The sequence below is a fragment of the Protomyctophum bolini genome (assembly GCF_963924005.1).
Source record: "Protomyctophum bolini genome assembly, chromosome: 6".
Classification (NCBI taxonomy): domain Eukaryota; kingdom Metazoa; phylum Chordata; class Actinopteri; order Myctophiformes; family Myctophidae; genus Protomyctophum; species Protomyctophum bolini.
The window spans coordinates 25,816,593-25,844,028 of NC_137867.1; the positions used below are offsets into that span (position 1 = coordinate 25,816,593).

The 27,436-nt window shown below is 43.8% G+C and overlaps 1 protein-coding gene across 5 annotated transcripts; it reads right to left on the bottom strand.

Annotated features, from left to right (window-relative positions):
* Positions 1-1,950: 1,950 nt before the first annotated feature.
* On the bottom strand, positions 1,951-27,236 carry epg5 (ectopic P-granules autophagy protein 5 homolog (C. elegans)). 5 transcript variants are annotated; one of them, XM_080765914.1, is made up of 46 exons: positions 27,139-27,236; positions 26,505-26,614; positions 25,745-26,374; positions 25,089-25,349; positions 24,806-25,004; positions 24,455-24,591; positions 24,246-24,353; positions 24,048-24,121; positions 23,736-23,844; positions 22,532-22,646; positions 22,298-22,448; positions 22,007-22,168; positions 21,754-21,911; positions 21,208-21,359; positions 20,829-20,969; positions 20,361-20,522; positions 19,986-20,108; positions 18,185-18,447; positions 17,825-17,965; positions 17,571-17,715; positions 16,858-17,055; positions 16,200-16,307; positions 15,752-15,874; positions 15,348-15,514; positions 15,021-15,254; positions 14,702-14,825; positions 14,396-14,540; positions 13,537-13,708; positions 13,106-13,268; positions 12,691-12,833; positions 12,434-12,590; positions 11,696-11,890; positions 10,830-11,043; positions 10,232-10,425; positions 9,221-9,428; positions 9,001-9,076; positions 8,794-8,897; positions 8,508-8,683; positions 7,883-8,113; positions 7,572-7,781; positions 5,073-5,217; positions 4,729-4,971; positions 4,385-4,598; positions 4,010-4,228; positions 3,796-3,910; positions 1,951-3,707 (listed from the first exon to the last, which is right to left on the bottom strand). In XM_080765914.1, exons 2-46 carry the CDS (start codon positions 26,556-26,558, stop codon positions 3,525-3,527), a joined length of 7,746 nt encoding a protein of 2,581 aa, XP_080622040.1. In that variant the 5' UTR covers positions 26,559-26,614; positions 27,139-27,236; the 3' UTR covers positions 1,951-3,524. The 5 variants fall into 5 exon arrangements, with proteins under 5 accessions (XP_080622040.1, XP_080622039.1, XP_080622038.1 ...); XM_080765913.1 differs by having other exon boundaries at positions 25,745-26,377; XM_080765912.1 differs by having other exon boundaries at positions 25,745-26,377; positions 26,505-26,628; positions 27,139-27,178.
* Between the last annotated feature and the right edge of the window lie 200 nt (positions 27,237-27,436).

Below are 27,436 nucleotides of genomic sequence, written 5' to 3' on the forward strand. Positions count from 1 at the left end.
CACTGCTCTCCCAGACAGACCGAGTGGCAGACGAGGACACATGCACACGCCCGACAACGTGCACAACTGCACACACCTACAAACGCAGACCTGCACTCAAAGGATCCTCCTCACCTCGGTTGCCCTTCAAACTGTTTTCATTGTTGTCTGTAGTCCAAGTCCATCTTTCTCTGACACCCTCCCCTTTAACTTAACCAAGTAAACTTACTTACTCTAACTTCAAAATCCATATCCTTTACCCTAGAACTACCGTTAAACCCTAAAAAAACCCTCATAATTTGTTAACATAACTCGTGACCCTTTTCCTCACTTATTTCTCTAATTTTACTACCCATGTGAGGGAATATGAGGGAATATCAAGGGTGAGCCAGAAAATAACAGCCAGGAGAATGAGACTAGCAGGACACTGCCAAAGACATCAAGAACTGCCAGCCAGCAAATTGGTGCTGTGGGAACCAACACACAGGCATCGCTCACGAGGACGTCCCACACTAACATACGTGGATGTACTCAAGAACGACACAGGACTGGCTAGATGTATGGAGAACCGGGACGACTGGAAGCGACAATGGAGGGCTCGTCTGAGGACGACCTAGAGAGATGTGGATAATTCTCTCTCTCCATTTCCGTCAGTCTGTTCACTATCAAAGCAAAAAAAAAAAACAGATCCGTCTGAAGTGAGTGGTGGTGTACTTGTACTGTACTGTACAAGCCCTCCTCCCTGGCCTGTGTGTGTCTGTGTCTGAGGCTGTGAAACAGTGACACTTGGTGGTGAACAAACGCTATAACGCTATGTTCATGCTTGGACAGAAAAAATCATGGTCCACTACATAACATATACAGTGAAAATGCCCGTTAATCGGTAGCGGTATTTGGGAATGTCATTATAGGCACAAAAAAACAGAACTAAAAGTTTGTAGTAAATAGTTCATCAACAGTCTCACAACACATTGCACCGTGATTGTAGGTTTGCTATCGAAGTAATTTAGCATTTATATGTGGTCAAGTGGCCGCTAAGCAGTTAAATGGGGCACTGACCATATCCCATAATCACTCTCTAAATCAATTCATTATAGAAACTGCACTTCAACTGAAGCGCTAAACTGGTCCTAGACTGGACTGTACCATAAAACGGACTTGATTCTTAGTCAGGTCAGTTTTCTCTTGGAGTATACGTGTGAAAATAAGTATTTTAGTAAGTATTAAGCACATTAGTCAAGAAGTCTGGTTCATAAATATCAGCAATGAGAGATATCCTAATCCTTCCTTGTACTGAAATTAATAGTCTGTTCAGTCTGGCACTGTGGACTATCTTCTCAAAGCAGTCCCTGGAGAGACCCATTCCTGGTCACTGAGTCAGGGACAGAAATGCTTATAGCATTAACACAGTCACTCACAACATAGCACAGACTTCAGCCTGTTAAAAAAAGCTGTATGTGATTATCCTTAAGGTTGCACACTGCACAGATTGGCAGAGATGGTGCATTTAACAAGTGACTGAGAATGTGACAGCCATCTTGAATAATATGACTTAATGATATGGATGGTTTTATTTTAAAATGTCTCACGCATAGCTTTTAGGGAGAAACAAATGCGTGGTGTGTTAAAAAGTATTCCAATTCCATTTACAGGCTCTACAAGTTCATCCCTACTGCTTTATTGATCTGATAGTTTGAGCAATGTTATTAAATTGCACACATTTAAGAGGAACAGCAATGCTGTGGTGCATAAAAATACATACACAAAATGTAATAGTGCTGTAAATGTACTGTACTCATATACTTCATAATACAAGCTTTTCCAAAAGATTGACATGGAAGACAAATTAAATTGAAGATCCCTTTGGCAAAAACAACTAAAAGCACTTTTGGCCATAGATAAAATGTGTAACTGGCAAATTGCAACCAAACAGATATGTAATACAGGCAGGCATGATATGCAGCTATGCTTATACCAGGTAGATGGTAGAACCATGATATGCAGCTATGCTTACCAGGTAGATGGTAGAAACATGATATGCAGCTATGCTTATACCAGGTAGATGGTAGAACCATGATATGCATTATGCAGCTATGCTTATACCAGTTAGATGGTAGAACCATGATATGCAGCTATGCTTATACCAGGTAGATGGTAGAACCATATGCAGCTATGCTTATACCAGGTAGATGGTAGAACCATGCCATGCAGCTATGCTTATACCAGGTAGATGGTAGAACCTGGCCAGTACTACAGAATGTACTGTACGTTGCAACTAAACTAGAATTGGCAATGATTAAGTTAATTACTTCAGCTGTATTTAATTGGGTCAGATCTCCATGAAATTGCTCTTCCAGAATATTTGTGGACCCCTTCAAGTTCTCCAACTGAATTCTGCATGAAGACTCCTATCCTCAAACCACAACATTTTTTTCCAGAAATGAATTATATTATTCATATAGGATTCATATTCAAATAGGCAACAGAAAATAAGCAACAAATTAACAAGGCATAAAACAGAAGTGAGAAAAGTGCAGGGAGACAGTCATAAAAACACATTAATATTATAAAACCTATTCTTTGATCTTGGCTACCTCACCGAAGAGCAAAATCTATGATTGAGTGAGGAAAAAAAATAAAACTGCATTGCCAATCCAAATCCAAACTCCACCTTCGTATTGTGTCATTGGTTTAGCAATTGTTAGCCATTGTTCTCACTGTGCTGTCCTAGCATTTAGAAGTCCCCAGATGATTGGTGGTGATCTCTCAATATCTGGCAACACACAACTTAAGTTCTTGAAGATATAGCTGTGCAGCTTCTGCTGGTGGCTAGATATTTACAAAATCCAGACACAGTGCTGAAAACTGGAATCGTCTCGCTGCGGCATACAATCTTTTCAGACTTCCAGATTTCCATTGTCATTTTACCTAGCATACTAAACGGTAATTTATCCTTAGCACAACCCTTGTGATAAGTGTCACTTGACATAGTTTCAATTGAAAAACAAGATGAGGTCTAATGACATCACTGACTTTTTGGAAAATTAAAGTTAAATATTTAAAAACGTGGGGTGAAAAAAGAAGCAGTGGTATTTCCTTGGCCTACTGGCAGCGTGCACAAGACACTTGGTGCTGATCTGTCAAACATTTTGCAAGATTAGCTGTGGACACAGACAGGTCCCATTTGTCGACTGCTTGCAGAGCCACACTGTAAAGAATCTCAATCTTTTCAGTTGAAAATATGTGATTTTGGCCAGTGACACTTGCCATGACATCCACCCAGGGTCGAGCATTAATGTCAGGGTGTGATCAATCTGGGAATCCATCGGCAAAAAAAGGGGCAAAGAATTCCTGTGTCGGGGCCCGAATGGCCCGTTCACTCTCCATCAGCTCTCCTCTTGCAGTGGTGCCCCTTTGTTTACATACCTAATAACAGCAGATCTACACGTCTTACTGGAGTTGCTGACATATTCGGCTGCAGAGCTCTGAATCTGTCTTGAGAGATTAAGGTCTGATGGCTTGCGTCACCAGTGAATTGTGCTCACTCAGCGGATAATGTGGAGGTATTTGAGGTCAGGGTATAGGAGGTTGGCTAGCAGGGCCAGGAGTCTGGGTCCATCTCTCAGACTGTGTCCTGGGTAGCGGATGAATTGAACAGCCTTGTTCACAGAGTCTTCCAGTTCAGCATACTGCTTACTGCTGGTCATGGCCTCCAATGCTCCCAACACCTCCACACACAAAGAGCATACAAGTTATTAGAACTTAATTACACAAGAAAACGATATGGGTACAAAAAACACCATGTGCTTAACATACTTGCTGTGCCTTAGCAGAGAGCTGCAGGTCACTGTTGGGTTGCAGACGAATCTCAGTCTCTGTTGGCACCTGGACCGAAAGGAACGCTGCCAGACAACGCACCACCACCCTGAACCTACATGTAAATGGACATGGCATGTGAATAGACCGATATATGAATAGCCAGTTCCATAATATATGGCTTGTAGCCCTCCATACGTGTCTGTTACTTTACCTATTGGAAACAGGTGACTTCTTTCCAAGGCCTATGGCTCCCAGCAGCCCAGAATTAAGTCTCTCCTCTCCCAGCTGAGAGAGCCTGGTTTGCATTCGCAACAGACCCAACGCTACCCCTACAACCTCCACCTGGCCTGCCTGGGGCTGCAGCTGCTCCACAGACAGGTTTAGGGCTTTGTGCCACCACAGGAACAGTTTGGCTTCATCACCTGGACCACTGGAGACAGACAAAACCTTCTATGACAGCACACACAACAGGTGTAATCCCTTCAGACAGATTGTACAATATCAGAACCAATCATATACATTTCCAAATACAGCCATAGCAGGGAAAGAATGCCAAGGGGTCAGGGATGATTGTATGAGAAAATACCTGGGAAAGGCCTGACTGGTCCATGAGTTGAGTTGAGCCAGTGTTCTCCTGTCATTGGCTGCTGTGTGTTCTGTGTTGAGACGCTGCAGGATGAAGGCATACAGTGTCAGGAAGCTTCCTCCTAACTGGCTCTCAGACAGGAAGTCATCTGCTGTCAACTCGGGCACCTGTAGGGACACCAGCACAGGACCCCAACCTGCAGACTCCTCCTCTGCTGCACATGTAGAAGAAAGAAAACAAAGACATTGTAGTCTTGTAAAACTAAAGATATCCTAAATTAAAGAACTTTACTTTATATTTACTAAATATTTATATTGATATTACAGTTGGCAGTAGTTAGTTACCGTGGTTGAAGTAAGCAGTGATGCACGCCTCCATGATGCGCGTCATGTGACGCACCGATGCCAAACAGCAGGAGCAGGCGGTGAGGAGCGGCAGGATGGGGAACCCCCTCCCTTTCCTGTCCAGCCACACGATCACATGCGCTGCGAGGGCTTCTCCCGTGGACACGCCCACTCCATTCAGTAATGCCAGGACATCGCTGAACAGGCCGCAGAATGCCATGTGCCTCTGCTCCACACCCCTTTCTACAGGCAGAGAGAGAAGGGGTTGAAAACACCATGGATGGATGCCTGGCTGACAGACAGACGATGATACATTGATGACGATGAGGAATGTATCATCTCACCAGGTGGGTTGAATGTAATGACACTCTCCAGCAAAGCCTCCAGCTGGTTCTCCAGGTTGCCAATCGTGATGCTGCCTCCCTGCTCCAGAGTGATCAGGGACTGTACACACCAACGCACACATACTCCAGCCTTCAATGTCTCCTCCTGACACACACACACACACACACACACACACACACACACACACACACACACACTTATTTAACAGGCACATCTGCCTGGAAGCAGAGTTTGCTTGTTATTATCATTTTAGCTTGCACGGTATCGCAAAGTGCACTCTCTCCTTTGTGCATGTGCATTTAAAGATTATTTTGTGTGGCATTTTGAACTCTGCCAAGGCCAACAAGCCAGGAGGCTGATTATGTTTTTGGACCTGTTCTGTGTGTCCCCGTGTGACTGTGTACAGCTAATCCCGGACACAGCTGGACAGAGTGGTGTAAAACCTTTAATGCATACTCCCAGTAGGACAAGGAAGACACATCACCCCAAATGTTTCATATTGGCCTCATTGTGGTGCGATAACAGGCTGCTTTACCGTTTGGCCAATAACTGTTATAACAAGGTCCAATTACGCCCAACCATTTTGCATTTACTTCAAAATAAATTTAAATACTACTATTGTACATAACGTGACGAAATATCCTGCATTCTTCTATGGAGACAAACAGTATCATGACATCTTGGACTGCTCTGAAATAAGCATATGCTGGTCAGCTCCATGCAGGGATCCGCCACAGTGCCACCATGTTTGCGGTAGCTTGTATTGTTTTCATAAGCAACCTTTTCTTTGTTGTATTCTATTACTCTTTTTATAAATACAAACAAAACATTGCTGAGCAATTCTGAACATTTCAATATCCTATCCCATATTTATGTCCCATGTGTAATGATTATGCATTTGTGGGATGAGCTGCACACTACAGCTGATTATATGTGGGAGATCTCAAGTGAAATGTGCCATATTGTCTTGCCAAAGTCAAGCAATGTATTCTGTTGGTATAGTCTCAATCGGCACACGATTGGGAGCTTGCTTAGGCCGCATTCACACGTACCAAACACCAATCAAGCAAATGTTTGGTCGTTTTTGTGTTTTTTTGGGCCACCACAATGCTTTTCCAATGGGAGTCACATGGTTTGATCAAACATTTGTGTTTGATGAGGGGGGAGGGGCAGAACACCACCAGCAATCAAACACAAATTTTTGATCGAACCATGTGACTCCCATTGGAAAAGCATTGTAGTGGCCAAAAAAACAAAAAAAACAACCAAACATTTGCTTGATTGGTGTTTGATGGTGGTGTGTGGCTGGCTGTATATGGTACTTCCACCTGCTACTGTTGTAGCTATTGTTTGTTTAACCAGAAAACCCTAGGGGTGAACATTCGGCAAAAAAATTGTTAAAACCGATCTACAAGATCACAACGTGTTGCACTGCATTGAGACGCCATGTGAGCTTGTAGATCTTTTTACAAGATTTTCAGCAAAGATATTTAGTATTAGAGGGAGAACAGGAGGGGGCCTAGGATGCCTCCCTGGGGGGTGGCAGTTAACCAAGTATATAGTATTTCATTTATTTCCTGTTTATTGCTGCTTACCGACTGTTCTTCTGTTGAGCACAGAGGACGGCAATTTTGGCACATTTGCAGTAATGTGCATTTTAAATATAGGATCATTACAAATGGGACATCACTAGGTAAAAAGCTAAATGGACAGCTCGGGACGGCCTAGCGGTCTGGGCACCTAGGCTGCTAATCTAGCCTGACAGCGTGTCACGGGTTCGACTCCCGATCCCGACGACCTTTGCTGCGTGTCACTCCCCATCTCTCTCCCCCATTTTCTGTCTGCTTATAGTGTAAACTATAAAATAAAGGCAGAAAAATTGCTTTACATTTTTCTTTTTTTTTGAGAGATAGTGCAACAAATACACAAAAAAACTGAAATATCAAAACCTAAAGCTATACTGTGTAACTAACGATGAATAAAACAAAAGTTTAATTTGATATAATTATTGACTGGCAAAAGTTTCACAACATCCACATCCAATTAAACTGTACATGGGTCACTTTTCCCGGCAAAATTAAGTAATCTGCCAGGGGCGGGGGGAACTCACAGAAGCTCTTTAAACTGCAGATCTGCGTCACTCCTCCCTCCCCTCTTTGACAACTACCAAAGTGATTGCTGTCTTTGATGCACTAACGAGCACAGAACACGATTAACACAACCGCTTTGAACTTCAAAAGGGATCAATTAAGAGCTCCTGGGAGCAGTAGGAATGAACTAAAGACCTGCAATGGTGGTAGTGACCAATTACCCAGTAAGGCTTAAAGGGACCCTTTTTGCAAAAATAAATATGTTAAGGCTATTTGTGCTAATAGTGCACATGATGTGACGTTCAAACCTAACAACCGTTTGGCGCATTGTAAGTTCTCTGGGCACAATATCGAGTGCTCCACAATGAAACAATAAAATAACATCCAAGATGATCCATTCTCTCTCACCTCATGTGGAGTGGCATGGGCTTGTGGGTGAAGTCCAGCTGCACTGTGCAGTGACTTGAGCAGCAGATGAGGAGCAGAGTCAGTGCTAAGCAGCAGGGAAGGAGGGTAGTGGGTGCCGACGTATCCCAGAATGCCCTGGTAAGAGGAGAGGTCCAGTTGGTACCAGGGCAGGGAGGAGGACTGGACCAACAGGCTGAGTAAAGGGGAATCCTGTTACACGAAAAGGGACAAAAAAAAGAAGAAAAACGATGAATAGAATTGAATATTTTAGTTTTCCTTGACACTGAGAAAACATAAGCATTTGGACGTACCGGCTGGCTGAGGAGCTTCTCCTCTTTAGTGAGGAAAACTAACATGTAGAGAAGATACACCAACATGGTGTGTGCCTCTTTATGAGTGCCCACACTGGCTAGAGTTGGATAGGCCTGCGTCATAGTGCTGGGCGGGGCCTGGAAGCTGTCGTTCAGGACGCTGACCCAGTTGACCTCGCACAGGACCTCTCCAAGGAACAGGAAGCAGCTCTTGGGGCTCCCCCTCTCAACCTTAGGAGAACAGGTTTATGGAGAATTAATAAGAAACAGCAGCACAATGTAAAAACATAGCAAATTACTTCAATGAAATGAAGGAAATGTGACACAGATCATATTGCTTCCTCTGTAGAGTGATATCAGATTGGTTTTCCATTACAATACCATTAGACTATTATTGATAATATCCCTGTGGTCCTTGATAGGCAAAGGCAAATTTAGAGACAGGTTGCAGAGACTATATTTATGCAGGTCAGGGTCATTATATAAGTTAGGGGCTAAAGGGCAGCAACGAGGACCAAGGTCTGAAGTTTACAGCTGCATGGCTTGCATGTCTAGGTCCAGTGTTTACATTTTGGGGTCAGGGTTTTCAGGTCAGTGGTCAGAACCAGGGACCGTGTTGTCATACTTTAAAGAGCTGTTCCATGAGCTGAGTGTCAGGGTGTAGGAATCTCCAGGGAAGGCCGCGGAGGTGAATGTGGTACAGATAGAGCAGGTACTCGGGGGTGCGAGGAGAGGTGCAGCTTTCGCAGTACTGCATCATACACAGCCACAGGGCTCCTCTCTGGCCTGGGAGCAAACGATCTGGTACACACACAAACGCAACTGTAAATTCTGTACACGAGGGCAGACTAGAATAGACTCACTTTAGATAATGGAATGTGTGTGTACGTGTGTGTGTGTGTGTGTGTCACCTCTGAATTTGTGATGTAGTGTGTCAATGAGTTGGGAATAGAGGCCAACCAGACAGCCTGCAGCACTGGCATCGGTTTCCAACCAAGGATAGCAAATTGGGTTACTAAGACATGGGAAGGAACAATCATGTGGTAAGTCGTAAGTGAGAGAATTGTAACTGAATAGTGGTATCAAGAGAAAGCAGGAGAAGGAGGAGCCATGATTACCTGGCATCGTCGGTGTGCACTGGTAGGATCCACGGCTTAAATAACTTCACAATCTTACTGTGCAGGTCGTGCAGCACTGTCAGTGAGTTGAGTAGAAAACACATTAACCACTTAAGTCCTATATATATTAGCCATGCAATTTGAGCTATTATTATATTGGCTAGTTCCACCATTTTCTACAAAATTATCCAGTCATTCCCAGACTGGAGCACCAGTTTACCTTTCAGAACTTTGCTGCTGCCCACTGGCTCCCTGGCACAGCTGCTGAGGTGCACATTGATTAGACAACCAATCAGATGTTCCCAGAAAGTAACAACCTCACTGATGTACGGGGTCCAGGCAGAGTACAGGCCAAAGGTCCGCAAGTCAGCTTTACTGAGGCGACTCCTTAGAAAGTAATCGCTCAGCCAGTCAACGGTCTCCTCTACCTGTTAATGGCCAAAAAAAGCATTGTCAAGATGCTTGACACCATTATGCTTGTATTATATAAGCCCCTCTAACTAACTGTCAAATATCATTCATATTCATTCTTATGTATACATGTACTTGCAAAAGAAAAAAATAAAGAAATCAGAGGAAATTCTATTGGTTTATTTTAATATACTGAAACTCTGATAAACTGCCAGAGGTAGTCTTAGGTTTTAGCCATCAGGGCTGGGGGTGGGGTTGGGGTGTTTAGTGTTACAACATAGTGTGCAACATGTGATTCCAAATTGGGATTGATTGGATGTTACGTTCTTGTAAAAATCACACCCGTGTGAAGTGAGTGGTGCAACTCTGTGTGGGGTTCCCCGAAAGTTCCAGACCTACAGGACCACGTCTAGGGTGCCGGCCCGGTTCCGGCAAGCTGCCCCACTTCCGAAACGGTAGAGAAATGAGAGTTACTGGCACACCCAAAATCATCATATATACAGTTAATATGTGTTTGTGTGTGAGTTAGGTTGCGCAGGTGGTGAAAAACAGCCAACACACAGCTCCGTAAGGGAGTGGTTGCACCACTCAAAAATAAAATACCCACCTCCCAGGCTGCGACACACTGTTTAAAACAATTACAGGCAAACATTCTGGAATATCAAAACCATGTTTGACAGTCAATGTGGGGGGCGAAAACATAATCCGGCCAGACAGAGATAATGATTACCGGTAGCTAAGTACAAAGTCAAACTATGCTGTGTTATTTATTATTATGGACATCAATATTAAGCCAGTGACATTGCTTTTGGATCCTTACCTGCTGTGGAGAAAGGCTGACAGGGGATCTGTAGGATGGTGGCCTTGGTGGGGGACTTATGGCAGTACCTCGGCCGTCAGTAGTGCTGCTTCCTGGTTCAGTCTTGGCCTTGGTGCTCTGGGCGGTAGGTGAGCAGCTCAGAACTCGCAGGGTCACCTTCCAACACTCTGGACTCAGTAACTGGTCTGAGGAGCCTGACAAAGTTTTAAATACATTTACAAAAAAGAGAATACGTAAAAATACTTAGATCCAATAAGACACATCTTTTTTTTTTGTCAAGTGACATTCCATGGAGAATTATGAGAGTTTAGCTAATACAGCACCAAGGACAGTGTCTCAGGGTTTCCTTAGGCAGGTAATAAAAGGGACAATATAATATTTCCATGGGCTGTCACAACATTTTAGAGGATGCTTTTATCCAACTCAAATGCATATACGTAACTATCCAGGACCTTTAAACTCCCCACGTTTTACCTAAAAAACTACTATACTAAAACACAATATAGATATTTTACCGTGCGTGCACACACACACACACACACACACACACACACACACACACACACACACACACACACACACACACACACACACTCACTGGTCATAAGCAGACGCAGACAATCGCTGTAGTGGTCGGGGAAATGGTGTCGTAAAAGCATGGTCCAGTGTTTTGTGAAAAGGTGAAAGGGCGTGAGGAGGTCAGGCTCAGGGTCCCGGCCACAGACGCACAGTGCACCGTGCACCAGCTCCAGCAGACGGGTTCTCTCAGAGAAGGCGGGATGTGCTTCGGTCAGCCAGTGGAACAAGTCAAACTAGAGAACAGAGACAAAGCACGAGAGGAGCTGAGACCTTAAAGCAAAATATGGGATTTGGGAAACAGTGTGAAAGGAGCCCCTTCACACTGCCAACCAGGTGAAGAAATTGCTTTTATGAAATATCCCAGACCATTGGGATTTTATGGAAGATGCTTCTGCACATATTGATAGTTTGACCATTTCCAATGCTCCAATATTAAAATAATAACCAAAGGCCAATCTACAAGCTCTCAATGTACCTGCGAGCTTGTAGATCGGCTACTTTCGCTGCACAACGTGCTTCCATAGAGGACATGCTGGCTTCTATATGGACTCCAAATGACAGAAATCAGTCGTAGCAACTGAGAACTTTAATCCATGAGACTCTATTATATGAGTCTATTACTAATAAGCTATGGACTATCAGTCCAGAGGCAGATTTTGAAAAAAGCCTTCTAGCTTCTAAAACCTAAGGCCGAGATATTTCTGAGAAATTCACAGAATTTAATCCGGAAATCCAAAAAAAGACTACAAAATACAGGGAGACGTGCATCGCCGGCTTCAGAGATAAAGTAAAGGGGAAGTAACGTGGCTGTGGCAGCTGGTCTAAATGGGTTAAGGACATGTAATTATCACCATTGTGTGACAGAGACTGTAGCACGTGGCTAACCTTAGTGAGCAGCATGAAAATGACATCAGATCTGTCGGAGTGTAGTGATGTCACCACATCCTGGTAGAGGAAGACGATCTGATTGGGCGCCGCGTTGGGAGTGAAAAAGGGGGAAAGGAGATGACACAGACGCCTGTGCTCCAGGATGGTCTTCAGCACACGGCCACACTCTGCGGACGTGCCTTGGATGAACACCTACGGAAGACACACAATTACAGTTGTCCAATTCATTCTTTAGACACATTGACCAATTGAAAAGTTTTCACACTTTACCCACCCCCCCATTTTTCAAAACACTTAAAAAATAGCTGATCTATAACTCATCAGATGTCAATTAATTTTTAATATGCTTTACTGTGGTTCCTTGTTATTGTGTTTTTTGCTATGAATTGGGTTGTAAAGTGCGCAGAGACCTCCTTGGGGTGATGTTGCACTATAAATAAAAAATAAACTGAAACTGAATGAAGCATATAGGGCTTAAGAGGTTAATCTCTTTCATCTATTACTAATCAAAAGGTTCTTTGTCCACACACATGTTTAGTCATTTTTGGGGCATTTTTAAGCCTTTATTTGATACTGCTCGACTGCTGGACATGTGGAGAGAGAGAGTAGGGAAATGACATACAGAAAATGGGCCGGCCCAGGAATCGAACTGGGGACTCAATGATGTGCCATAACCACATGGCTATTAGGCCACATTTTGTGTTTGCGAGTTTGTGCATGTGTGCTGTTGTTTACCTGTCCCAGTATCTCCACACAGGAGGTGAGGTACTGGCGTGTTGGTGGGTGTCTCAGTGTGTCCTCACACACAAACGACACCACCTGGTAGAAGGCAGAGACCCCAACGTTCTGCACGGCAGGGTTCTTCTGTGCCTTGTACTTATTCACCAGAGCCCTGAGCACATGACAACATGCATTTGTACTCCCATTCCTAGTGAGACACTGTCAGATGAATACATTTAATTTACTTGTGGGGGGTCTCTGTATATACTGACGTGATAAAGTTCTCTGTGTGCACCGCAGCTTTGGCCAGGCTTTGAGGAGGTGCAGCCATGGCATCTGCCTGAAGCTTCTTGATGTCACTACGCAGAGACAGTATCTGAGCCTGTACTGCTTCCTGTTTGTGGACACTTTCACACTACACACACACACACACACACACACACACACACACACACACACACACACACACACACACACACACACACACACACACACACACACACACACACACACACACACACACACACACACACACACACACACACACACACACACACACACACACACACACACACACACACACACACACACACACACACACAGTAAACAGCAGAATTTACACAAATTAATAATAATGAAGAATACAGAGATTCTGAAATCTTGGAGTGAGAATGTATGTGGCCTTACCGTGACAGTGATGCTTGCAGTTCCCTGACAGGGCTGCCCACCCTTTCCTCTACACTCCAGCTTCATGGTGACTTGCTCAGGTTGGTTCTTATAGAGCAGAGGAAGGTTCTCCAGTAGCTCCTGTTCCATTGCCACCTGCTGGGCTTCCCGTGACACTGCAATCCTGACACAAAATAAAAGTCCACATACACAATAGAGATTATCCCACACATCCGTGATGATGGCACATAAAACCTTGTATCAGCTGCTAAGTCTCTTACTTGCACAAAAGACTGTGATATTGTCTTCTTAAATTGATATAGTTTTTTTTTTTGGGAGCTTTTATACACATGATGTAACAATAAACTTGAAGTTGAAGTTAATGTGTGATCGAGTGTGTGTGTGTGTGTGTGTGTGTGTGTGTGTGTGTGTGTGTGTGTGTGTGTGTGTACCTGGCCTGGTCCTGCAGGGTGCTGAGGTCAGTCTTCAGCAGTTCAGAAGCAGCTTTAGTGTCGGTGAGGCATGTGGGGGGGATGGCAGCCACGGGGGCTTTCTGTGGCTGCATGTCTGGAGCGGAGCGAGGCACTGGGTGCTTCTGAAGGTTGGACAGGATACGCTCCTTGGCTGCACACAACGACAGCGAAAATGTGACAGAGAAACACATCCGTAGGATTATAGTGGTTAATACATGATGAACTGAGCAAAACTAAATTGTAAAAACTAAAGATTCTGATTTATTTATTATTTATTTAGTCTATTCTGCATGTGCTTACAGAAACAGCTATTGTTCTCATACTAGACAACAATGAGAACAATTAATACCAAATCCTGCAGATTGGGTCTTCCAGTAGAACAGAAAATGTACAGAGAATTGCTGAGTATACACATTTGAAACAATATTCCCAAAGTAACCTGATCTCCCATCTCTCTTGATATTGTGGCTGTCGAGACAGGCACAACATTTTATGTTTTTTCGTGTCACACTAAAGTATTGAAAATAGCCACTCTACAAGCTATTTTAAATAGCTTTAAATAAATAATAAAAAACAGTTTTTGGACTTACAAGGTTTCCACCCGACAGCAACGACATGCTAAAAATGCTGAAATGGATGCAGTGACGGTCACCTTTCATTACAACCGTTTTGGCCATCGAAAAGTCTGAGTGGCTGGTAAGTGGTAACTATTTAAACACTCACCACGATCACCTAATGGAATTAATTGTTTGCCTATCAATTGTTTTTATTTATCTATTGTTTTTAACCACAAAAAGCTTGAACATATTGTAAGATGTAGGACTTTTTGGACACCTACCGGCATTGGGGCTGGTGTAGTCAGTGAATCCAGGGCTCTGGTTCTGGGGGAAGATGGGCTCACTCTGCACCTTCTCCCACAGAGCCAGGACTTCCTTCTCGTCATACTGCACACGCTCCTGGTCCACATACTCCAACCACAGCTCCTACAACATCATAAAACACACAACATGTTGAACATTATCCCTCACAATGTAATCTGACTGTGTCTTGTCTTCTACCATCACCATTCTAGTTGTTGATTATTCAGTGCACATGTATGCACACATACCCTGGTCAATACAAAGAAACAGACATGCACACATACCTGTTGACGCTGCATGACCTTGGCAAGTCTGTGAGGGTCGTACTGCTGAGGGAGAGAGGGAAGGTATACTTCCTGCTTCTGGAGTGTTTCATCGTCCAACCAAACGGCAAACACACTGAATAACCTGAAGGGAAGGAATCACATTACCGTCAGCTGCTACAACTAACATCAATGGAGGAGGTGTGGGATTGATAAATAAAGGTTTATAACACATACTGTAGTTATAACCAGTAACAAAGGTTTGAAATCATTGTGATATTGTTTGAAGTCATTTCTCCCAGCCCAAGTTTGTATATACGAGTTGTGTGGCATGGCCTACCTGACCAGCTCCGTGTGTAGCTCAGGAGAGGTGAGGTACGACGGCTGGGGGCTCTCATCCCCTGGACTGTGGGGCTCGGAGGAGGGCGTATGCGGTGGTGGCACCCTGAGAGCCTGGCTGGCGGCATGGTGGAAGTCAGACACTTCCTGGAGTCTTTGCCTCAGGTCTCTGAGTAAAGACATCTGGGAGGAGGCCTGGAAGAACCTCCAGCCAATACAACCACCAGCAACCAGCCTGGTGGACAGTATGGATAAAACGATGGCTTACTAATCAGTCTTTGGTCTAGTCTAGAGAATAAGAATATGTCTACAGGTATGTGTGTCATACCCATAATCAGGGCCTGGCTGTCGGAGGTAGAGCTGCAGGAATCTTTGCCAGACCAGTGGTAGGAGAGGGTGGTCAGGGGGCGTGGCTACAGCCTGACACGCCCAGCGGTACACCTGCAGCCGATTCAGAGACGGAACTACCGGCAACTTCAGCCGCTGCTGTGCCTTCTGGCTCGCAGGCAGATGATTAATATTAATATTAATATTAACCACACAGTAAAGTGTTTATCTAAAACAGACAGTGTCCTGATTGTGTATGTTGTTATGCAAACACTGAGGATTTACTGTGCACATACAATACAACGTAATACATGGTAGTTCAATCCAACTAATGTCTATATACGTGTGTGTGTGTGTGTGTGTGTGTGTGTGTGTGTGTGTGTGTGTGTGTGTGTAATTTGATACCTTCAAGGCCTGGTCTGGCGAGAGGTCGGGCTCTGACAGGAGCTCATGTTCAACACAGCGTCTGAGCTGAGAGTCGTCCTCAAACATGCCTTCCATGCTCAGCACCAGCCAGGCAAACCAAACCTAGCCAACAGAGACATGACAGGCCTGTTAGGACTGACAACTTCACCTGCTGCCTTAAAAAGTGCAAGCATGAAGGTCTTTACAGACCAGCAGCGACATGAATAAACGATATGCGTTGACGAATATTACACATCAAACTATACATTTGGTGATGATCCTTCATTTTATTCACAGTAAAAATATATAATAATAATAATAAATAAATGTATCGCTTTATCGCTGCCTAATATTCCCATTCAGTGTGGGTACATTTATGAGAATTAATCAGACAAAATAAACACTCCCTGTAGGTATGGACCAAAATACTGTGGGTGTGAACTCTCACCTCTCCACTCAGGGATTGGCCTTCTATGAAGGAGGGTGTGGCATTTCCAGCAATCCAGCCAACCAGAGATGAGAGCAGACCTCGGTCTCCATGGTAACCTAAAGCATTCTACATAGGGAACATTGAAAGATACAATAAAATAAATGAATACAATACTTTAGGTACCACTATGTGACAATGTAAGGAAGAGGAGGAAATGGATGTTCAATCGTGTGTGCCTGTTTGACCCACCGTTTCTTAACACTTTTGCTGCTCGTCATGCCTGCCTGTCAGTCAATCATATTGAATAAGATATTTCCTCAATAATGCTATTTTCTTAATTCCTAACATGCCTGCACCCAATAACCACACTGAAACCCAATATACTTCATTGACTGGTATCCCTCAGGGGTCTATAAGTGGTCCCCTACCCTTTTCGCTCCACACCAAATCTCTTTACCACAAATAGCCGATCTACAAGCTGACAACACGTTGAGTGCTGGTAGTTTGTCTATTTTTGGAAAATGTTTGCCTATTATGTCATGGCCAAGATAGGGATGCTATGGTTCATGTGTTTAAAAAACAACGGGCCCATAGGACTCCAGCAGTTATCTACGGTGTGTGTGTGTGTGTGTGTGTGTGTGTGTGTGTGTGTGTGTGTGTGTGTGTGTGTGTGTACCTTATGCTGTTGGTACAATAATTTCTGCACACACTCCTCCTGGTGGTGGAAGAAAGCTGCACGGCAGATTTGATCCATGAGGAACAGGACCGTTCTGTCCCGGTACCACAGGCTCTGCTGGGTCACAATCCCAACCCAGAACTCTAGAACTGCTGCAGCACCCACACGCCCAGGTCTGGAACTCTCCACCACGTGGCTCTGGAATTGGAGATTCAAAATACATTGGTCAGACCCACCTTTTTTTAAAGCTTTAAAACTACAATTCTAGTTATAGACTTACATTAAATAGTTATAGACTTACTATTTAGTAAGTCTATGACTTACATGCAAATACTTAAAACAAATATGTTAAATATAAAATCAGAACTCTGTTCACATAAGATAAATTTAACTTGGTGCATTGCGGTCACATAGAAGAAATATTATAAAAAATACATACAGTAGATAAGAGAAAAACAAATATATATAATAGGCCTTTAGGGTATAACATTTTTCATATCAGCGTTTAAAGGGAAGAAGTAAACGCCAACAGCTTTAGTTTATCTGGTGCATGTTCTTCCGTTTTGAAATTCGGTGCTCGCACGGATTGTAACACAGTGAAGATTCCTTATTGATTATTCTATGACTTCTGTGTCGGTGTCAGTGGAAGCAATGTACAGCTTTAACTGTACATAAAAATGCATTCATTCTTATAAAGGGTCTTTGTGGTGCACCTGTATGACACTGTTGAGTAGTCTGACGTTGTCTCCATAGGTGGCCCCGGTGAGGAGTGGCGCCACACGGTGGGTGACCTGCTGCGTCACACCCTGAGGACACACACTGTCATACTGCAAGAACAACTGGACACAGCTCACAAACCTGTGAGGGAGGGACGATGGAAAATTGTTACTTGTGACTAAGCCAGCCATTTCTCTCAGAGCCACAGGCCAACGATCAATAGGCTGTAATTAGTTAGGATGTTTCTCACTGGGTGTTCTTGAGCAGGTAGAAGCTGTGAGCGTAGGTTGGAGGCAGGATGTTGTCCAGCAGGTGCACAGCAGCTCTCAGGTGGTGAGACTGAATCAGACTCTTCAACAAACCAACTCCCTCTGTACAGAACTGTTCCAGACTACAACAACACACAATACAAACGCAGGGTTACCAAGGGGGGAGAAAAATATAAAAAATAAAAGAAACATTAAACGCTGTAAAACATAAAAACACAGTAGTCTGTGATACAGACTCCACCTTAATTAAAGTTCTGATGAAATTATTTGGGGCAATAATATAACATACAATATTTATATAACTCATGTGTGTGTGTGTGTGTGTGTGTGTGTGTGCAAACCTGTGTCCCACTGTTGTCATCGCTATGGTCAGGTAGCATCCAATAGGGATGCCTGCTTTCACAGCGCGGAGAACAGGGTGCATGCTGGGAGCATGTGGGAATTCTGGGGACGGGCTAGGGGCCGTGCCTGGTGCGGACCAAGCTGCCTGAGGGCTCTGGGTATTGGCATGGAGCTTGAGCCTCAGCAACAGTTGCCATGCCCATTGGCTAAAAGATGCTTCAGGGGACACACCTAAACGGAGGACACTGGCAAGGTAGGACACCTGCGATAAGACATAGAAGGGGAAACTTTTTACAAAGAGGTATAGTAAAAAAAGTCATCCACAACTTATGATCTCGGTTGGTGCCGCATTGCAATTTTCAGGAGTAGAAAACATGCAGTTTCTTTTTTCTTTTTTTTGTCAAATATGTTTTTATTGAACAGATAAATTATTACAATTATAATATGAAATACTTTTATTATGAAACAAAATGAAAGAAAAAAAAAAGACAAAAAAGATAAAGAAATCCCTTAACCCTCCCACCCATACTGCTCAGTGACATTGCATACTATATAATAAGATGATAGAAAGCTCAAGGAAAACATCTGAAAAGAAAATGGCGTACAGTCAACCATATCAATGGTATCCTGTCTATTAATCGTTTCTACTCAGGTAATGGACAAGGGGCAGCCAAATCTTATCAAACTGTCTCTCCCTGTTTCTCAGGAAATACCTTATTCTCTCAAGATGAAGTGTACTAGTCATTTCATTTAACCAGTGCTTAAATGCAGGAGCCTCTTCCTTCTTCCAGTGTGTCAGAATTAGTTTTTTCGCTGTAATCAGACCATATGAGAAGAGTTGTTTCTGTGCTTTCGTCAACATAGGCATGGAGTCTGACAAACCCAGAATTATTAGTACAGGATCGGGGTCAATATGAATACTCAAAATATCAGAGAGCGTCTCAAATATCTTAATCCAATATCTTTGTATCCGAGGGCAAAGGGCGAAGCTATGAAGAAGATTTGCATCTATTGTATTACATTTGTCACAATGCGAAGAAATATCTGGGACTCGAAACTGGATAAGGCAATGTCTGGCTGTCTTCCCAGAGCTCGTCTGAAATTGAAGTCCCCAGTTCATTTTCCCATGCCAGCTTAATATCTGATGGAGTAGGTAGGACTAGGTTTGCCACTTGAAATGATTCATAAAGATGTGACACCCTCACGTCTGGTACTGTATTATTAAGAAGGAACCTATCTAGGGATGAAGGTGTATCTCTCTCAAAAGTGGGAGAAAAGTTACGGATGTAGTTCCTAACCTGTAGAAACCTAAAAAGGTCACTCCTAGGGAGTCTATACTTTTCCTGCAGTTGAGCAAATGAGGCAAAAGTTCCACCCATATATAAGTCTCCAATTGTGCGTATACCCAAACGCTTCCATTGTGCAAACGTATCATCCAGTTGGGATGGTATAAAAGCATGCAGTTTCTATTAGCTTGGATTCCCCGTCACTGCTGGACAGGTTTCAGAATTGCCCACAGCCCTCCCATGAAACACAGAGTAGAAAATAATTGTGCTATTTTATCATGATCATTAGTGAGGACCAATTATATGAAGATAGGTTGAAAAGTGGTAGTCCTCAATTGGTGCTCAAGTACATACCGGGTGACTATTCCCTACATTTGCACAAAGCTGAGCTGAAATTGCATTCTCCCCTATTAATTTATCTTCTTATGCAGTGATGTTAATCCTTGTATCGTCATACTCTCATATTCTGTCCATCTTTATCCTTTGGGATAAATATGGTTTTATCTGATCTTACCTGTTTGATGCCTTCTGATATGAGGCCACTGTAAGGTTGATCAGTGAGGAACTTCTGATAGGCCTCAGCCACAAGCAGAGCCACCTCACTGTGGAGGGATGAAGGCAAGGCTAGAGAGCCGTCCTACAGAGACAAATACATGGAGGAGGTTTTAATAATAACCATAAAATAATTCTTCACTGGAGCTCGTCAGGGAGATGAAAGAGGAAGGACAGTCTGCTTACAGCTTTTGTGCTCCAAACACATTTCAAAAATCTTTATCTGTTGGAACCTTAATCAGTCACTTTTCATTTGAAATGGCTAAAATATCTTGTAAAATCCCAAAACGTGTACAAGCACATCCGTGTGACATTTTGAGATGGTCATACTACCAACCTGAGCATAGCCCCAATTCAGTCCCTCCAGTATGACACAAGCCAACCGGTTCTCCACAGCAGAGAGAGGGTGTTGTAGCAGCCAGGACCCGATTACACGCACCTCCTCTGGACTCGGCTTCCACATGCACAGTGGCAGCTCTTTACATAGGTATAATGCCACCTATTACACACACACACACACAACTTTACAATAATATCACTGTATACCGTAAATGCCACTGTGAACCTTCTCTAGTATCTTAGTTTTAAAAACAGATAGGGCTGTATTTTGCGTGTCTTAAGTACCAGGTCTTATTCCCTAACTTGAGTAAACTAAAGACCTGGAGGCGTGATCAATGCTCTTTGGCCACTCAGAATAGCCAAATGGCATTGATCACACCTCCAGGTCTTTAGTTTACTCAAGTTAGGGAATAAGACCTGGTACTTAAGACACACAAAATACAGCCCATAGAATGGCACTACCTACCATGCCCACTATCTGTATGGTTTCTCTCAGTCTTTCCAGCAGCACAGAGATGATGTATGGATGTGCTGTTGCTATGGCAGCAAGCAATTCACGCCCAACCTTAGAATAGATCTCTCTGGTAGAGACACTGACATAGGACACCTGGGAGAGGAATGGAAAGGTAGGTCCAAAGAAAGAGTTCAGAAGATGTATACTTAAGGTGATAATATGTAGGGACTTTTCATTACGGTTTGATTATTTACATCTTCTCCGTGTACAATAATGTAATCCATCATCATTAGGATGCTGCCTAAAGAAAATGATCACGGCCTATATTTGATTAAGTAATGAAACGTCACATGTATCATAGATTCCATTCCCCCTCCTGCCTTCCTCCTACCTGGTAGATGAGCAAGGCGATGGTGGTGATGAAGGCGGGGTCAGAGTGCTGAGTGGGAGTGGCCATGTGTGCCAGCGCCGTGAGGAGAGAGATGCCGTCAGAGCTGTTGACCTCACACAGCCAACGCTCAAATCTCTCCTGGTGCTCTGGAACTGATGGAATAGTACAGAATATCAATAAGGTCTGGAACAATAGATAATGTCAAATTGATATCAGAGATTAAATTACCGTCACAATAAGGGCTTAACGCATTAAAACTGGGATGTTTGCGTTGGCTATTCAAAAACAGCAGATATACAAGCTCAGCACATCACTTTGTGCCGCTGCGAGCTTGTACAGGTGCTATTTTTTTTAATATCTTGAAAGTGTGAGAACAACTGATTTAGAGGGCATCGGCCAGGTCTTAATGGGTTAACAAAGGATTGGAAACTGCTTCAGAAATAGGTTGACTCTCAACCTGGAGGTGTATTCAGACTGGTGACTGGTTAAATGTGGCTTTGAGGTAGTCTGACAATAGGCAGTTAATCACGTTATATTTTCAGTTACCTCTGAGAGCCATCAGACAGGCATGCGTGCTATCTGCAGACACAGGTGTTTCTAGTCCGGCCGTCTCAGCACACTGCATGGCATACAGGACCCTCCACAGCATGGAGCTGGACAGAGTCCCGTAAGGCATCTCAGACATAAACAACCAGATGCCCAACCTGGAAGGGATCACCGCAGAGAATATATGTGTTGAAATACTTTGGCCCTTGAAAGCACATAGTGTAAATAAATAACTTTGTGGATAAGAACTCGCCTCTTGTTCCTGAGTACATGTAGAACAGCGCGGAGAAACAGGTGGTCATATTCCAGCTGTAGCTTGTCCAGAGAAAGGCTGTGGGCGTGGGAGCTGGCTCCTCCAGAATCACTTACACTAACATACTGTGCCCAGTGGTCACTAATGTAACACACCGTCATCCTGAAGGATGATAACAGAGGGGACAATGTAACAATTAAATGATCGTTTATGTTTGTTGACTCTAGTTTTTAGAGGTATTGCAGTGCAATTAGTTTGTGTTCTAACAGCCTGTGATTTGGTTGTACTGACCGTATAGTGTGTCCTATTCGCTTGACTAGCTGCCGGTATCGAGCCCGGTTGTAGGTCTGGAGGCCAACGGACAGAAGTTCAATGAGCGAGGAGGCAAAGGCAAACACACGCATCATCTTCTGACTAGAGCAAGCTTGGGGCTCATAAACACCTGGAACAGGAGATTTGCTTGTTAGCTCGTATACAGAGGTTCAACCGAATGACAAAACAGGAAGACAAGGCAGACTCCCTCACCCTGCTTGCTCATCCCAAACATGTGTGAATAAAGCTGCTGGAAGGGGAACTGGGACAGCAAGGATATGAGGTCCTCTTCACAAAGAAGCAACCAGCTGCTGTCTGGGTCCTCGTCCTGTACAAAGAAGACACCATTGCAGACAGAGGTTTGCGAACATACTGTACTGCATGAGTTAACCCACTTTTCATAGGCTAAAATGTTCACAAACATTTACATCCAACAGTTGTATATGTATACATAGTATCTCTATATTAGGGGCCCTAAGTGGTTAAACCAACACTAAAGATTTGACTGTGTATCACAAACCCAGCGTAAACACCTTGTACCTGCTAGTTTTACCGTTTTAAAATCCATGCTTTTATTGTTGTAACTTGATCACAATCAATTAGGACACAAGATGTCATCTTTACAGTGCAAAACCAGGAAATGCCAACTTGGGAAAGCTGCACTGTGGTTGAAAACCTAATATATATATAAATATTTTTTCATGTCTCTTAGTTACTCACTCATGTCTAATTCATTTTTTCTTATTGTTGAAGATTATAAAGATCACAATTTCCGTTGTGTTCGCTGTAGTTCAACTATAATCTTCTTCAAAAAAACTAAGTTGTTGAGAGACTATACACACTGCACTGACGTCTTGTCTCTACAAGGACATTAACAAAATGTCAGTTTGAAACAGTATTGTTCATAGAGGTGAAACCATTTATTGTTCATAGAGGTGAAACCATTTATTGTTCATAGAGGTGAAATCATTTACTGTGTACTACAGTATATCATAATGCCCATTTAGCCAAAGTGGACAACAACCCCAGACAGTCACTCCCACACAACATCCACAAGCAGCCTGCAGCAGATCAACATGGGAGCATAGCTTACTTAAGTGGATACACTTAAGCTCAGTGCCACGTGCACAAATGATGTGGCTGTGTGTTCAATGATAAGATTAAAATATAAAACCTGTCGAACGACCAATCTGAATATTTGGGGACAGCTCTAAACAAGTTCAGAAAATCAACAATATTAAGCCAATACAAATCAGCGGATATTACATTGTATTGTGAACTGCAATACATTAGTTATGTGCTTTTCCTATTTTATTCGATTCCTTATTTGCCTATTTGAGAAGTCGACCCTCACCAGTAGTGAGGTTTGGTGTCTTTTCCCCACGTTTGAATGAAAACTGAACCACTTCCCACTTACCTCCTCTCCCCCCTCATCCACTAGTGTCCAGTTGCCAGACTCAGGGCCAGAGGCTGTTGAGCTCTGGCCTTCACAAGGCTTCATATGACTCAGGAACTCGGTGCGGTGTCTGGGGGCAGCAGGGCAAAGGTTAGGGATTAAAAGATGATGGGAAAGGGCCTGGGTGAATTGCTACACTCATGAAAGCTTGAACCGATTGCTCACTGTGTATCACATTTTTCACATTCCAGGTCTAGCATTTATAGGGAGGATTAGGATGAAATGTTCATACTCAAACTGTCAATTAGTACATTTTGTAAATTCTCTAATCACCTGGCTGGAGACATGAGGATGGCTAGAGCCTGCATGAACTGCGATACTCCACAGCTGTTCCCCAACACCTTGATCTGAAGTAGAAACCAGAAAAGATTACCGTCTTCGATATTATTATTATTTTTATGTTGTTATTGCATGTATATTATAATTATATCTGTCTGTCTTGAATTGTGTGCTGCCATGACCAGGTCTAACCTGTAGGAACGGTGCAGCCCACTTGCCCACTCCAGCAGGACAGCAGAGGAGGTGGCACAGCAGGTACAGATGCTCCCCTGACCCTCCAGCATGTAGTAGGACTGCCACCTGGGAATTGGCACACAGACATGTCTCACAACACAACATGATTATAACCATTGGAACGTGTGTGTGTGTGTGTGTGTGTGTGTGTGTGTGTGTGTGTGTACCAGATTTTCCAGCCAGTGATGGACGTCTGTCTGGAACTGTGCATCATCGAGTACTCTCCGTGTGAAGCTGAACAGAACACTGATGGCCTCTTTCAAGGGTTGAAGAGAGCAAGGTTGCGTTTGGCTACTCGAACAATCTGCACACAACAGAAGCACAAATAACTGTTAGTTCATAAGCAGAGCACTGAAAAACCTTCGAAGAGTACGTATGTGTGCGTGGTAATCTCACAGACCGCTGCACGGACCAATGTCAATTTATTTTATTCTCCATGTTTTCCAGTGTAAAGTTTCAGATTTATACATGGGTCATAACCAGTTTTGTCAGGCATTGTATTATAATAATTGTCTCACCATTTAACAGGTGATACAAGTAGGACTCCACCTGGAGGCGGGACAGCAGGGCAGTGTATGCATGCAGCGCCACCTTCTGGTGAAGCAGTTCAGCGCGGGCATCAAATAGTCTCCCCAACTCGGCCAACACACTTGGACTAAAATCAGCCTGCTGGAATCGATGGTATCCACACACCTTTGACTGGTCTGCGCACACGCCCTGCAGGGGAGGAAATCATGCTGAAAGCAATGCACAAGCATAACACAACAACAGATGGGTATACTACTATATTTTGCTCCACACCTGCAGTGTAAGCTGTTCATCTCTAAAGCTCCAGAGACGGTTTTGGGTGCTCTTGCATTCAGAGGACTGTGTATGGAGCTGCGTGTGTGACTGTGTGAGCTGTCTGCGGCAGCGCCAGTAGTTCTGCAGCAGCTCGGTCAGTTCATGGTTCTCTTGCCGGGCCAGAGCACAGAACTGGACAGCGCACACCTCGGCACCCTCCAGCCACGCTCCAACACCCCCACACGGCTCCCATACACTCAGCTGCTCCAGCGAGAATGCCTGAAAGGGAAATAAAGGTGTAAACAGTTTTCCTTAGGATACATTTTGCATTGGCAAATGGCAAACACATAAATGCTTTTCTCTAAACGGCCAAAATGAAAGCCCCCAGAGTGGCGTCATGTCATAACTTTGATAATTCTGCATTTTCTGTATGTTACCACGTGTGTTCCAATTTGTGGCATTGGAAACATTATATGGGAGTTGAGGAATATAAACTGAAGTGTGCTCACGTAACACAATAAGCACTTCATATAATGCTGTGGGCATCGTCTATTCTACTCCGTCTATACTGCTGTGAGTGTGCCCAATCGAAAGTAATTTTAAAAAGTAATCCATACAATAATTCCCCATTTCACAAGACAGTAGCAGCCGGACACATCATGTGTGTAAATTACCTGAAGTTCTGGTTCAGTTTTGGGTAATTCTGGGTACAATCTGCTTCTGGAAAGTTCAGCTACTGACTCAAGGGGTTGTAGACTCGGAGGAGACGTTTCCTGCTCAGGAAGAGCCAACACTGCAGGTCCCTGTGTCCTACAGTTCCTCAGAGCTTCCTCTTGGAGTTGCATCAAACCCTCCTCCAGCACAGGGAGAGAGGGGTACAGAGCTGGGGCACTGGGGGCCAGTGGCTTCTCAAGCTGGGTTGAAAGACAAGTCCATGTCTCGTCATCTCTCCCGACCTCAGAGCCCTGTGAAACCACTCTAAGCTCTGCACCCCCTTCAACCTTTTCCTCTGCCTCCTTCGGTTGGACTGCAGCCTGAGATGTTGACAAAGTAGGGGATGCATGTAAAGTCTGTGCCAACGGTGATGTGATTGATGTCTGTGATGCCGAGGAAGCTTGATGCTTCTCAGAGGACTGTGCTGTGGTCTCAGGGGTCTGGGCAGATTCTGGCTGCTGCTCGTCTGTTCCCTCATATGGCAGACTGAGGGGGACATCGGTGAAACCAAAGCTGGTGAGACTCTCTTCAGACACAGCTGATGGGGTTGAAACTTCTTTGACTTCCTCTGCCTGTTTCTGCTTCCTGGCCTGCTGGAAGAACGCAAAAAAAGCATATCAAATTAATTTCCCAATGTTGCCCTAGTTTTGAACATGTGAGGCTGAGCACATGAGACGTCCTCACGCAACAGTGAACAGAATTGGCTAAGGTAAAAATCACCTGAGACCTCCCGCTACTTTTGGACTTGGTCTTCTTTGGTCTCACAGCCTCCATCTTTTAACGTCTGCTCACGTCACCGCCTCCCAGCTCTCAAGTCATATTCAGCAGGCCTGACACAGTATAACTATAACTAGATCAATGTAGAACAGTAGCTAAAGAAAGACACAAACATCATGTTCCTCTCTTTCACAACAGGCCTTTCAACTAAAATGTGCTCGAACAGCTACAAGTTAGGCAGTACCAGGCATGCAGAGTCACTGGTGTAGATAACCAGTTACTGACTGACTAACCAGTTAGTTGACTGTGTTGTCAAGATAAACCTTGCCAATGACTAAAGCTACACAAGCCTTGTTATGGGGCCTGCTTGAGGAACCTCGGTAGCAGAAGGGACCAAGGAAGTATCAAACATGTCTATTATTATACCTTCTGTTCCAGTGAAGAAGTCCATATGGAAACTCATTTTTCCTTTCGTTTTCGATTATTCTGACATGGCTACGCTAACACGCTATCGTCACTGTCACTTATGTTGCTGTGCTGTCTGTTTGTTTTTCTATTGCTATTTGGATCCCCTACACTCCTACAGCTTGGGCTACCTCTAACTGCCTCACAACAGTTCCATAATATCATTACTCACGTTGTCAGAAATATGTTGCAACACATCCAGGCAGCAGTAAGGCAGGCGGCAGCCCCCTAGATCAGCTGTCATTTGTTTTGTTTTGTTTTGTTCCTAGAACTCTATCGCAATCTTTGGTCACGTGACTATAACTGTTGCCATGTCTGCATAAAAAATATGCGACCTTTGGCTTGTTTTTCTCAGAGCCATATCTAGCCCTGGTCCAGTGCTTACAGGACTCGCTGTAACCACTGGACCAGGGCTAAGCCATATCTAAGGCCCTGGTTTTTCTATTGTTTTTCTATGAAATCAATGCTTC

What these genes read in the sequence shown, in the direction of transcription:
- epg5 (XM_080765913.1), bottom strand. Translation starts at nt 26,558, where the DNA reads ATGGAGGCTGTGAGACCAAAGAAGACCAAGTCCAAAAGTAGCGGGAGG. An exon ending in GTTTGGGATGAGCAAGCAGG is followed by an intron (nt 22,449 to 22,531) that starts GTGAGGGAGTCT and finishes CTCCTGTTCCAG; the next exon opens with GTGTTTATGAGCCCCAAGCT. An exon ending in GTGCACACCGACGATGCCAG is followed by an intron (nt 8,898 to 9,000) that starts GTAATCATGGCT and finishes CCCATGTCTTAG; the next exon opens with TAACCCAATTTGCTATCCTT.